General features: G+C 34.2%; 1 protein-coding gene across 5 annotated transcripts in view; it reads right to left on the bottom strand.

The window, feature by feature from the left end:
* Positions 1-15048, bottom strand: part of LOC145246652 (ataxin-7-like protein 3) — a 103988-nt gene that overhangs the window by 61571 nt on the left and 27369 nt on the right. For all 5 annotated transcript variants that reach the window (XR_013863148.1, XM_080108357.1, XM_080108359.1 and 2 more), the window contains 3 exons: positions 13430-13446; positions 11198-11366; positions 10525-10610 (listed from right to left, as the gene is read on the bottom strand). Coding sequence is in view for 4 of the 5 variants with exons in the window: in XM_080108357.1 (XP_079964483.1) it covers positions 10525-10610; positions 11198-11366; positions 13430-13446 (272 nt within the window). In the remaining variant the exon portion in view is untranslated. The remainder of the gene's footprint in view (positions 1-10524; positions 10611-11197; positions 11367-13429; positions 13447-15048) is intronic.

Genomic DNA, 15048 nt, shown 5'->3' with positions numbered 1-15048 from the left:
AAGTGCGACACAGATTTTCCGATAACTTTAATTCCAGAGTATTGCTGAAGTAATCACATGGACAGACCATCTAATTGCACCATAATTCATAAAACTTTTTTAAAAATAATAAATTGCATAATTAAGACAGCTTAACCATAGGATTGAAAACAGAATGTCCATCCCAGGAGGGCATTTGTTATATTTTATAAATGTGCAGATTAGTACGTCATACTGAAATACCTGCTAAAGACATCTTACGGGTAGAGTGTATATCTTCCCCTCCCCCAGGAGGGTTTGACCATCCTCCCATTTACAGCACCAGATATTACCAAATGGTCACCCATTTGGTACTGGCCGTGCTTACTTAACTTTGATTTAATGTGAATCAGTGTGCTAAAGTGATTATGCCACTCTAAACTTGAACAAGCATTAAATATTTTTTTGAAAGAGACAAGTTTTTACATTAAATTTAAACAAAATAAGATATAAGCTCAGAATAAAGAGAAACTACCACCAGCAGGTGCAGTATAAACAAATTGATGATGCACTAAACACAAAAACTGTTTATCTAACCAATAAACTAAAACTGATAGAGCGGGATTATTACACTCCACCTCATAGCTTTGTCTTGATTAATCTGGTTAAGATGGTGCTGGACCATCAGTTGACACGAAATGTTGTATTGTGTCAGTAATAATAATCTATTTTAACAAAAAAAAAAGTTCAACAAATAATAGACATTGTACATTTACACAGTGAACATCTGCATAGGTTATAAACATCTAGGTAAAAATTCCTATCATCTAGAAACAATGAATACAAAAAAATTTTGAAGAGCAAGTAACCCAGTGTGAAGAATTAAAATGACAGTAATCTATGTAAGAGTTTCTAAATGGTACAATGGATGTTTGTACAGAATATAGAATTGGCAAAGTCGAGTTCAAATTCCATCAAATCTACTGCATTGTCTGGGTGCATAAATACAATCGAGAAAAGATATGACCCACACCCCTTGCAAAAACTATGAGTAAAGTAGCAATTCATCTTTTTTAATGAATTGTTTAGAATGTTTTATTTTTCAAAAAAAAAAAAAAAAAAAAAAAAAAATTTTTAGATAAAAAGTTTGATGATAAAAGTACAGAATAGTTAACACTCAAAAACTTGTAAACTTAACACATGAGAATAAAATTATTTTACTGAACCCACTTAGTTTTAATATCAAACCAATTTGCAAGACATTTTACTCCATATTAGTATTCAATGGAAACAATTAAATGTAACTTGACAAATATATTTTGTTCATAAAGGGATATTATTGGAAGTCATATTGTGTGTTAATGTAAAAAATTATGCTGATAGCTTATCCAAGAGTGTTCAATTTGCCGATAATTTCACTTTATATTCCAACAATAGCCATCATATCTTCTATTATATAAAAGAGCAAATGTGTGTGTGTTAGTATGTCCAACTTAAAGTTCAAAACTACTAAACAAAAGTCTATAAAGTTTATACTTTTTTTAGTCGACATTGCCCTAGATACATAATATCTAAGATTCAGAGAAAAATGTTTACATTTAAAAGGGATAGCTATGATAAATGAATTACATTTTTCTTTAACACATTCAAACAAGAGAGATGAATGGGTCGGGCGGAAGTGAAAGAGAGGGTTGGAAAGGACAGAAAAATGGGGGGAGAAGGAAAAAGATAACCATAGAGAGATAGCTAGAGAGAGAAAAGGAGAGATAGAAGTTTTAATCTAAAGTTCCTACACACACTATTAAATTACTTCTATTTAGTTTTTTATGGCCTCAGGCAACGCAGTGTAGCCTCCTACTATATATACATAAAGTAAAATCGATTTTGCTCTTTAAATTACAGTAAAGCTTTAGTAATCAACTTACATAAAAAATGTGTATCTACTGTCAAATATTAGTCAGTGTTCTAAAAAAATAATTAAATAAAAATTTGTTGATTGGGTCAAAATTTTTGTTTTACTTACTCATATAAAGAGGGTCAGAGAAGTTTAAATTTGCACCTTGAAACCAATGACACTGTAAAGAAAACAAGCTGAGCATGTCCCCCTCTACGAGTGAAAAATTTACTTTCACTGACTAATGTCTGTGCAAATTTTTTTTTAAACCCAAGGCGTGGTTATTGAGAAAAGTACAAATAAATGAACAGATGAATGATTTGGAGGCAATTTTATTCCTATAATGCCCCCTAAGGAATAGGTTAGAGTTATCTCATAAAATCCATTTTGGAAAAAATTTACTTTCACCATGACTAACGTTTGTACAAAATTTCAAAAAAAAAAATCCAAGGTGTGGTTATTGAGAAAAGTGTGAATGGATGAACGGGAGTGAATTACTAGGTCCAATCCCTTCTTTGTCGGTTGACCAACTAGGAAAAAAATATTAAAGTCAATATTCTTATTTCCCCACACACATCCTCTTTTCTTCCTTCTAATTTTAATCAGTGAACATTATTGGACATACCTACAGTGACTTAAGTTTTCTGTCCCGTCGAGGAAACGTTGCATCCCTCTGCCTGTTCTACAAGTATTTTAATGGTGAATGCTCTGACGAACTGCAGACACTTGAGCCCCCACGACGTAGACACCCTCGACAAATCCGACAGGCAGCTAAATCCCACACCCACTCAGGAGAGATCCCTAGATGTAAAAGATCTTTCTACTCCAGTAGTTTCTTCCCCAGAACCGCTAGACTCTGGAATTCCATTCCAGGTCCCTGCTTCCCTAACTGTACTGACATGCAGAAGTTCAAGTGTAACGTGAACCGACATCTTGCTGCCAAAATCTCAACATAGTGCCCCAGTAGTTGCTGCCCCTGATAGTAGCCCCCTACACCGAAGTAGCAATGTGCCTTGTTTGGGATGAAAATGTAAAAAAAAACATATCTAATAGAATGCTGGCACAGACCTATTACACAAGAGATATAACTGCTAAGAAATAATTAGTTCTAAGTGACAGTCTTTTGATGGTTGAAGGTTCAATCCTCAGTACAGGCAATACTGAAAATACAATTAAAAAATACCCAATCACAAATATAGGTAAGCTACTCCTGTGGATTAAATGAAATGTTCTTTTCGATTTTCCATAAAGATTCTCACATTGAACATTTCCAAATTTCAATGAGACACACCTGAAGAAGGTCGGAGGTTACATGAACTGAAACGTTGTGAGTAGTCCAAATAATTTACATCATACAAATTATCAAGTCGCATCGAAAAAGTTCCGAAACGTGAAAAAAAATTTAGTCAGCATCTCAAAAATAGTCTATTCAGTTTTTTTTAAAAGAACATTTTCACTTGCATTGATATTTTGATTGTATCCCTATTTTTTTTTTTTAAATGAACGTATTCCCGTTGTTTATGCAGCAAACCTATTCCCGTTGTTTATGCAGCAAACCTATTCCCGTTGTTTATGCAGCAAACCTATTCCCGTTGTTTATGCAGCAAACCTATTCCCGTTGTTTATGCAGCAAACCTATTCCCGTTGTTTATGCAGCAAACCTATTCCCGTTGTTTATGCAGCAAACCTATTCCCGTTGTTTATGCAGCAAACCTATTCCCGTTGTTTATGCAGCAAACCTATTCCCGTTGTTTATGCAGCAAACCTATTCCCGTTGTTTATGCAGCAAACCTATTCCCGTTGTTTATGCAGCAAACCTATTCCCGTTGTTTATGCAGCAAACCTATTCCCGTTGTTTATGCAGCAAACCTATTCCCGTTGTTTATGCAGCAAACCTATTCCCGTTGTTTATGCAGCAAACCTATTCCCGTTGTTTATGCAGCAAACCTATTCCCGTTGTTTATGCAGCAAACCTATTCCCGTTGTTTATGCAGCAAACCTATTCCCGTTGTTTATGCAGCAAACCTATTCCCGTTGTTTATGCAGCAAACCTATTCCCGTTGTTTATGCAGCAAACCTATTCCCGTTGTTTATGCAGCAAACCTATTCCCGTTGTTTATGCAGCAAACCTATTCCCGTTGTTTATGCAGCAAACCTATTCCCGTTGTTTATGCAGCAAACCTATTCCCGTTGTTTATGCAGCAAACCTATTCCCGTTGTTTATGCAGCAAACCTATTCCCGTTGTTTATGCAGCAAACCTATTCCCGTTGTTTATGCAGCAAACCTATTCCCGTTGTTTATGCAGCAAACCTATTCCCGTTGTTTATGCAGCAAACCTATTCCCGTTGTTTATGCAGCAAACCTATTCCCGTTGTTTATGCAGCAAACCTATTCCCGTTGTTTATGCAGCAAACCTATTCCCGTTGTTTATGCAGCAAACCTATTCCCGTTGTTTATGCAGCAAACCTATTCCCGTTGTTTATGCAGCAAACCTATTCCCGTTGTTTATGCAGCAAACCTATTCCCGTTGTTTATGCAGCAAACCTATTCCCGTTGTTTATGCAGCAAACGTATTCCCGTTGTTTATGCAGCAAACGTACACCCGTTGTTTATGCAGCAAACGTACACCCGTTGTTTATGCAGCAAACCTATTCCCGTTGTTTATGCAGCAAACCTATTCCCGTTGTTTATGCAGCAAACCTATTCCCGTTGTTTATGCAGCAAACCTATTCCCGTTGTTTATGCAGCAAACCTATTCCCGTTGTTTATGCAGCAAACCTATTCCCGTTGTTTATGCAGCAAACCTATTCCCGTTGTTTATGCAGCAAACCTATTCCCGTTGTTTATGCAGCAAACCTATTCCCGTTGTTTATGCAGCAAACCTATTCCCGTTGTTTATGCAGCAAACCTATTCCCGTTGTTTATGCAGCAAACCTATTCCCGTTGTTTATGCAGCAAACCTATTCCCGTTGTTTATGCAGCAAACCTATTCCCGTTGTTTATGCAGCAAACCTATTCCCGTTGTTTATGCAGCAAACCTATTCCCGTTGTTTATGCAGCAAACCTATTCCCGTTGTTTATGCAGCAAACCTATTCCCGTTGTTTATGCAGCAAACCTATTCCCGTTGTTTATGCAGCAAACCTATTCCCGTTGTTTATGCAGCAAACCTATTCCCGTTGTTTATGCAGCAAACCTATTCCCGTTGTTTATGCAGCAAACCTATTCCCGTTGTTTATGCAGCAAACCTATTCCCGTTGTTTATGCAGCAAACCTATTCCCGTTGTTTATGCAGCAAACCTATTCCCGTTGTTTATGCAGCAAACCTATTCCCGTTGTTTATGCAGCAAACCTATTCCCGTTGTTTATGCAGCAAACCTATTCCCGTTGTTTATGCAGCAAACCTATTCCCGTTGTTTATGCAGCAAACCTATTCCCGTTGTTTATGCAGCAAACCTATTCCCGTTGTTTATGCAGCAAACCTATTCCCGTTGTTTATGCAGCAAACCTATTCCCGTTGTTTATGCAGCAAACCTATTCCCGTTGTTTATGCAGCAAACCTATTCCCGTTGTTTATGCAGCAAACCTATTCCCGTTGTTTATGCAGCAAACCTATTCCCGTTGTTTATGCAGCAAACCTATTCCCGTTGTTTATGCAGCAAACCTATTCCCGTTGTTTATGCAGCAAACCTATTCCCGTTGTTTATGCAGCAAACCTATTCCCGTTGTTTATGCAGCAAACCTATTCCCGTTGTTTATGCAGCAAACCTATTCCCGTTGTTTATGCAGCAAACCTATTCCCGTTGTTTATGCAGCAAACCTATTCCCGTTGTTTATGCAGCAAACCTATTCCCGTTGTTTATGCAGCAAACCTATTCCCGTTGTTTATGCAGCAAACCTATTCCCGTTGTTTATGCAGCAAACCTATTCCCGTTGTTTATGCAGCAAACCTATTCCCGTTGTTTATGCAGCAAACCTATTCCCGTTGTTTATGCAGCAAACCTATTCCCGTTGTTTATGCAGCAAACCTATTCCCGTTGTTTATGCAGCAAACGTATTCCCATTGTTTATGCAGCAAACGTATTCCCGTTGTTTATGCAGCAAACGTATTCCCATTGTTTATGCAGCAAACGTATTCCCATTGTTTATACAGCAAACGTATTCCCATTGTTTATACAGCAAACGTATACCCATTGTTTATGCAGCAAACGTATTCCCGTTGTTTATGCAGCAAACGTATTCCCGTTGTTTATGCAGCAAACGTATTCCCATTGTTTATGCAGCAAACGTATTCCCATTGTTTATGCAGCAAACGTATTCCCGTTGTTTATGCAGCAAACGTATTCCCATTGTTTATGCAGCAAACGTATTCCCATTGTTTATGCAGCAAACGTATTCCCATTGTTTATGCAGCAAACGTATTCCCATTGTTTATGCAGCAAACGTATTCCCATTGTTTATGCAGCAAACGTATTCCCGTTGTTTATGCAGCAAACGTATTCCCATTGTTTATGCAGCAAACCTATTCCCGTTGTTTATGCAGCAAACCTATTCCCGTTGTTTATGCAGCAAACCTATTCCAGTTGTTTATGCAGCAAACCTATTCCCGTTGTTTATGCAGCAAACCTATTCCCGTTGTTTATGCAGCAAACCTATTCCCGTTGTTTATGCAGCAAACCTATTCCCGTTGTTTATGCAGCAAACCTATTCCCGTTGTTTATGCAGCAAACCTATTCCCGTTGTTTATGCAGCAAACCTATTCCCGTTGTTTATGCAGCAAACCTATTCCCGTTGTTTATGCAGCAAACCTATTCCCGTTGTTTATGCAGCAAACGTACACCCGTTGTTTATGCAGCAAACGTATTCCCGTTGTTTATGCAGCAAATGTATTCCCATTGTTTATGCAGCAAACGTATTCCCATTGTTTATGCAGCAAACGTATTCCCGTTGTTTATGCAGCAAACGTATTCCCATTGTTTATGCAGCAAACGTATTCCCATTGTTTATGCAGCAAACGTATTCCCATTGTTTATGCAGCAAACGTATTCCCATTGTTTATACAGCAAACGTATTCCCATTGTTTATACAGCAAACGTATTCCCATTGTTTATGCAGCAAACGTATTCCCATTGTTCATGCAGCAAACGTATTCCCATTGTTTATACAGCAATTATATTCCTGTTTTTATAGATATTGTATTCCTACATTTTCACATGGCAATTTTCTTTTTCTTTTTTATACTGTAATCTTTTTCAATTTTTTTATACAATAATCTTATTCTATTTTTATACAGTAATCTTATTCCTTCTTTGGGAAGTTATAATGCATAAAAGATAATATCACTGAAAACAACATTAAACAATTACAGTCTGAAAAATGCGTCAAATGAATGAGAAGTTTCGGAAATTCATAGGGAGAGAGGTAGTAGATGTTTGTGTGAGTAAAAGTTATTGCAACTTCCTCTAAGTATGACGTTTTGTGACAGTCAACTAGGTGGGAATTAATGTTGATAATTTCCGTCAACATGCAACAGTTATTGGCAAGCAATTAGACCATATTGGCCTTATACATTGCGTCTGTGTTTATAGTCCTATGGTGACTAAATTTTCAGAGAAAAAAAAAAAAATCGACTTTACAGTAGACCCCCACCCCCACCCCGGATACGGTGGCTCTAGGATACAGTTTTTACAGGTTACGATGTGGAATACAATTTTTTTCTGGCCCTTGATCACGATATTTGCCTGCCTTACGGTGTTATTTATGATGTTATTTGATTATATACATGTGTATTATAGACTGTATATGTGTATTATATACTGTACTGTATTTTGTTACGAATTTTTAATGCCGTATCCCAGGGTTCTACTGTACTTTATTAATATAGAAGATATACTAAATCATGAAAATGTATTTACAGCAATATTTTTATTTAGTATGTAGCTCTACTCACTGTTGAAAATCGAGAAATGTAGAAATAATTTCTGACAGTTCAAAGTTATCAATAAATAAGAAAAAAGAAGAACTATTTCAAAACTCAATGCCTCTAATTGTAACAGAGCCACTGACGCTGGTAGAAGCAGCAGTTAACATACGCAAATGATCAGGCTGGTTGCACGATATGATGTCAAAGCAGAGACAAAAAGACCCACGTGTTCAGAGAAGCTGAGGTATTCAAGATGTGATAAGAGAAGCACGTGCTCGAGGCGTGGCCAATGTTCGAGACATGTTCAGAGAAGAGGTGTGAAATGACAAGAGCAGCACGTGTTCAAGACGTGTAGGTGATGTCACAGCCAAAATGAAAAGTCACACACAGCCAGAGAAGGAGAAATGAATTGTCTAAATATTTTTTTTTAAAAAATGTGTTTTTGAAAATACCAGATATAAAGGCTTTTGGGAAAAAAAGAAAATGAGTTGAGTTTTTTTCTGTCCTTTGTTTCTTTGATAAAAAACATGTATAATATTACATAATCAGAAGAGAATAGTACAGTACACACATATCGGCGCTACTTCAACATTAATTAAGAAAAGAATATCAAACCACATTTCTTCTTTTAACAACCATAATTCTAATAATAACCAAGGAACTTCTCTAACCACTTTAATTAAAAAACTTAACTCTAACAATACTCCCTTCTCAATCAAATGGACTATTATAAAAAAAGTTAAGTCTTATACTCCAGGCTCTAAGTCATGTCGCCTCTATACAACCGAAGCTATAACTATAATTACTTCCCCTCAAAGTAACAATATAATAAATTCTTTTTTTTTTTTCTTTAACTTTTTCGTTTTTCGACATACTTCTTAATACTTTATAATTTAATAATCCTTTATTTTAATTCTTTATCTCTTCTTTGCATGGCCCGTTTTTTATCTGCATTTTCTGTTTTATTCTTTAAACTTTCCTATCTAATATATCAATCTACCCACACTTTCATATCTTGTATGTATATTTACTTAAATTTTACTATATGAATTTACTTACTTTTTTCTTTTTTTTCCCCCAGAAACTGCAGATACCGGCCATCTTCTCCCCTTAAATAATTTTTATTCTTATTTTATTTTATATTATATTTTTTATTATATTTTTTATTTATTTATTTATTTATTCTTTATTTTCTATTTATTTATTATATATTTATTTATTTTTATTTCGCTTTTTTATTTTCCTTATAGTGTCGTTTAATAACTCTTGCTGACATTTTTTTAAGTGATGACTTGTACATTTCAGTTGACCTATATTATTTTGCCCTATGTATATTTTCGCGCCTTTAACATTTCCTGTCTGGGTCGTTTTGACTTTTGTTTCCCTTTATTTTATATTTAACTTTATCATTTTTTTTTTCATTTTTCTTCCCAGATCTTTTTTATTTATAGTTATGTCTCGGAAGTAGAGTGAAAAGCACATCTTATTTTTCTTTTATTAATATTTTTTTTTTTTTTTTCCTTGTACACATGTTTGTGAATTATTCCATGGATTTCTGCCTTTGGATTATTATGGACCATCTTCTTCCAATTACGGGATTTCCTTGGATTTTACTTGTACAAATGGAAATTCTTTTAACTTTCTTGAAGTTTTACATTTGGATTTTACCGTCACTGGATATTTATCTTCCACCAGACTATCCATTCATGTGTAATCACCTTTTTCTTTACCATATTCCCTCTGCTTAACTTTTTTTTTTTTCAAGTAAGATCTTTGACTTACTTGTTGTTTCATCAAATACTTCTGCATGCAAAATCCGATCCCGCATTTTGCTAATTCCTACCCTCTGATGAGAAGGAGAGCATTTCTTCGAAACTCCGCGGATTAAGGACTATCCATTTATCTAGTGTTTCCTTTTCAGATTAAATATGTTTTTAACTGATTTCAAAGTGTTTTTTAACATATTTTATTAACTGTTTGCTCATCTATATATATATATATATATATATATATTATTTATTAATTAATAATTACTAATCATTAATTAAATAAATTTCTAGGCTCATGTTCGAGCTAGGTTTTATATATATATATAAAACCTAGCTCAAGAACATGAGCCTAGAAATAAAAATACACTATAGAGGAGGAATAAGTGGTGAACAATAAAGATAAATAGAAGAAATATACAAAAGATGTATAGGGAGAAATATATAAAAAAAATAGTATAGAAAAATAAAATAGTTTTATGTCTATCTTTATCACTTTATTTATATACATATATATATGTAGAAATTCCAGCAAAATTATATACACCTATAATTTCTTTGCATTTTTTCCCCTAATACAGGAGAATCATTGTTCCATCATGCTAGCAATATTTGAGAGCATGTTTTTCTATACTTTCTGCTGGGCCATTTAATAAAAGTTTCTCTAGAAACATGTTAAAATTCAGATTTGTTGAAATTGGTTACTTTTGAAACCTGATTTAAATGTTCTTTTAAATCTTTGAATTTGTATAGATGTGTGTGACTGGTGTATTTAATTCGAAAACTAATTTTATCATGAAAGATCCGTTGAACACAAGAATCCATTTTGTCCACAACCATGAAAAAACTGTATGTCCATCCATAACGCGTGTCTAAGGGAATGTAATAGATGTGGTAGAATTTGAACTCAACAAATTTCATGCCATACGCAAAAAAATTTAAAAAGAAAAAAAAAAAAAATGGAAGAAAACAATTGTGACTTACTTTTTTTTTCTGGATATGTCCAATCATTGTCGTTGTCATCATCTAAACTTTCATCACTGTCTCTTTTTAGGGTTGATGTGGCGATTCTGGAAGGAAGAAGGGAAGAAAGATGTGTAATAATTATAAAAGAATTTAGAATTTATATAGATTATTAAATGGAAGGTACTTTGAAAAATTACTAGATCAATTCACGTGATTTTTAGAATATGACATCTTCATTCCGTGACGAGTACATCATAAAGATTTTTCTATATTTTTGTTTTCTTTTTTATTATTGTAATTCTAAATAAGCACGAAAATATTATTCCAAGATGAAGTTTTGATTTGAAAGTATGTGTTTGCTTAACATTTTAAGAAACATGGTGTTTGAATTATAGTGTCATAGTTTTTTGTTTTGTTTTTTACATAGGCATCACCACATTATCAAGGCCAAGAGGCCACTCAAGGATAAGGGTTAAAGAGTGTACAGTAGAAATTGGACAATATAGTAAACCTGTTCTTTTAAACTGCCTACACTTGCTTTTAATTTTCTGATTACATTCACTGCAATGTTTTAATGGAAAGAGTGAAAATTGATGAAAGTCCATTGAATTAACTTAATAGGAAACCTCACTACGGATGTGTATAAATAGAATATGTAAAATAAAACTTTTAAAAAAAAAAAGTAACAAACCTTTTGCTTGCGATTCTTGAACTGTTTCTTCCCATACCCATACATTTCTCTAAGTGAGGTGCAAATCTAGAGGCTGCCAAATGACGCTGGCAGTTGGGACACGTACATTCAAATTGCTTCTTTGTCGGTACCTGACCAAAAACATCAACCCCGGCTTTGTAAACAATTTCTGCAAAGATAAGTGAACATTATTAATACAAAAAATTGTCCTTCTAAAACACTATTCAAATAAGATCTATTCATTAAAAAATAAAAATATCAAATCATATTTTAAAGATTGACAATTTATATTATTCAGATTGTAGAGACTACTTTTCTCATCTTGAATGTTATTCACACGTTTCAGGTTTTTGCAATCTCTGACCATCATCAGGTGTATTGCATCAAACTCAGGAATCTCTGTCGAACTTGGAAATCAGCACAGAATTTCTAATATTTATTTAACTCACAGGGTTAGCATGCTTTCATTTTGTCAGCCATGACCAGGTAGAAGTCTTAAGTGATTCGCAATCATATTTTTAGTGTTACTCACATTGCAAATTAATCAGAACTTCTACCCAGTCATAGCTGACGAAACAAGAGCATGCTATTCTTATGAATTAAATAAAGGTTTTTGTTTGAAATTCTGTACAGATCTCAGAAAGATTTTCCAAGTTAAACAAGATACACAAGATTGGAGATTACTTCGACTGAAACGTATGATTAACACTCAATTCGAAATCTCAAGTGACATGAGATCAAGATATGCTGTTATGATCCAACTATTATGTTGATTGGTTGTTTTGCTTAACGGCATATCATTTTTAGGTTATTTAATGCCAAATCCAGTAATTTTGGAAAAAGTTCTTTATATCTTCAAATATTTATTCATTGAGTTTAGTTTGGTTGTTTTACTATATATGATCCCTTTTAGGATTATTTAATACCAACTTCAGTCATTTTTGAAAGAGTTATGCTTCAAGGTTTTTATATCTTCAAAACTTTTATTCAAAGAGTTTGGTTTGATTGTTTTGTAGAAGAAAATTGTTTTTGTTTGCAGAACATAATTATGTTTTGCAAAGGGAAAGAAAAAAAAAACAATAACATCAATGTTTGGTGGAGTTTCAGTCAGGAATCTAGTATTTTCAAACAGCCTCATCTGGTAGCACCAGATGCCCTAACAGGTATCACCACTTTAGACCAAATGGACCTAGGAGCAATGGTAACTAAGGGGCAACTCCACATACCCCACAGCCCCCCAACTGGGGCTCATCACTGGATGTCATAAGGTCATACACAGGACCAATACTATTTGTAAGAGCAATTCCAATTGACATAGAAAAATCTAAAAAATCTAGAAAATTTACAGTCTGCACACAATTTAATTTTTCTGTTTTAAGTTTTAGCGCAGAAAAACATTAACATTAATAAATACACTACTAAAATTAAAATATTTTGGAGTGGTCTTATTGATCATTGTATTCTTACTGGGTATTGTCTGTCATTCGTGGGTCAGAAGTAAAGCTGTTTCTATTGACATTTTCCTTGTGAAACAACTTGAAAATGCTTTGTTTCTGAAGAAGATTTTTTAACTTAACTGATATTGATTTTACTTAACTAATTGTTGGGGTGGCACCGATTACAGATTCTGACGATGGACTATTCCTGACGTCATTTCTGGTAAACAGGTTCTGATTTCCAGTCAGTCAAAACTTAGAGGGAGAGAGTCGTAACATTACTTGTCCTTCAGTTAAGTGGAGTTCCCACTCAACTAACATACTATCTGTATTTCTGTTAATATATTATCCATTTCACTGTTTCCGAGTCTTCTCGATATTCCTTATCCCTTTTAACATTTACCCTACAACATTAATGGATATGAATTTTCTTAACTTTCAGTTCGCCCTGCCTTTTTTGGGTGGGGAGTACAAGATTTCTAAGTGCCACAATCTACCAAGAACTTTGTGGTAACTGAAATCCAACTTCAAATCTTTTCCTAGGTCACATGATCAAGCTGACCAATCAGCTATCTATTTGCATATGAGACGCGAGTCCAATAATCAGTCATATCTGAAATATTGTATTAATGCTATTGTTTAATAATATTGTTCCTATTCATTAAGAATAAATGAGTGGTTACAGAATTACTCTTACTACGTCCAGAGAGTTTGTTTTTTTTCAAAAATGCCCATGAAGTATCACATTAAAAAAATTTGTTTGCATTCATGAAAGAAATAATTGGTAGATACTTACCATGTTCTTTATGGGACCTGTGTGTAAATAGAAAAAAATTAAACAAATGAAGAAACATTACATATATCATATAGACATTATATATTCAATATTAATATACCAAAATATCAAGATCGTTTCAAAAGTAAAGCCTCCTGTTTGTTTTTATAACTCATAAAGTTGAAGAGCTACAAAGATGGGAGTGGTACCATTAAACCGAGCAATGTTTTGTGCTCTAGAATTTATTTTTCTAAATAGGCATCACCATTCTCAAAGCACTTTTGCCAGGAATTCAATAATGCATCTTTGCTTCTAATGCACATCCATGACGAGTTGCTTTCTTAGTCTCACATCATCAAGATCTGCAACAGAGAGATGAAAACTTCAGATCATGAATACATAAGTTCAGTCATCATTGCAATCCCCTCTGATCCATTTCGGTGGAATGAAAAATAGGAGGCATTACTTTTGGAACGGCCCTCATATGCAATCGAAAAAGATCTTACATGTACACACAGCATGTAATAAAGAGATGGAAGAGGAAGATAGAAAGGAAGGTAAAGAGAAAGATAGAGGAAGTAAGATAATCTATAATATAAATCCTACCTATCTGTTTAAATGTACATATGTATGTATGTCTGCCTAAAACTTTCGACAGAGGCAACAGATTTTCATGAGATCGGTATTGTTTTTTGAAGTTCGACTTTCAAACAACAAATATCGAAAAATTGACTAGAAACCCTCAACTGGGTAATTTTCTATAAGGAAGGGCCGTTTTTTTCGCTGATATTTTCGAAAGTCATCCTCTCTTTTCAATTGACTAGCCTTAATTTAAACCTTCATCACTTCGGTTTGGCGATGGGTACAACGACAAAGACGTTGCTTTTTTTTTTTTTTTTTTTACATTCTTTTCCTCTTTTGCGATACAGGTTCGAACCTGCCTGCCTGCCTGCTACCACTTTTTTTTTGCTCAACACACACTTGCAAACACCCAGGCAACATCAGGCACCCAGGTTAGTAAAAGATAAATAGCGACAGAAAGATAAAGATAGGAAGATAAGTAGAGACTAGTATAACTTAATATCAAAATAAAAATCTCAACCCTAGATTTTCTAAACATGTAAAAAAGAAGTACAATAGAGCAAAAACTCTTGTTTCTATTTTATTTCTATCTTTCAGTTTGTGAAATACAAATTTTAACTCAAACAATGATTGACGAATCTAAATTCCTATACTTAAAATCTTTCTGTGCTCAAAAATACAATGTGAAATGTCTGATCTACTTCTGTTCTCTTCCATTTAAGAGTGACATATTACATTGACCTGGCTAAAATTGCATGCTGTAATTTTTATTTTATTTTATTTTTTTTTTTTATTACATTTTCACTGTAAACAAGGCACAGTGCCACTTTGAAGTAGGGGGCTACTATCAGGGACATAAGTTGCAGGGATATTATGTAGGGAGTTGAGCAGCAAAATGTCTGTTTACATTACACTTGATCTTTTGCATGTTAGTACAGTAGGGGACACAGAAACCCAGAAGGGAATTCCAAAGTCTAGCAGTTCTGAGGAAGAAACTATTAGAATAGAAGGCTTTCTGACATCTGGGGATTTCTACTGTGTAGGGTTGGGACTTTGCT

This window comes from Euprymna scolopes, chromosome 24 (genome assembly GCF_053919585.1).
Source record: "Euprymna scolopes isolate OS-2025 chromosome 24, ASM5391958v1, whole genome shotgun sequence".
Lineage (NCBI taxonomy): Eukaryota > Metazoa > Mollusca > Cephalopoda > Sepiida > Sepiolidae > Euprymna > Euprymna scolopes.
The sequence above is the reverse complement of the archived record's forward strand: the minus strand, read 5'-3'. Positions and strand labels throughout refer to the sequence as shown.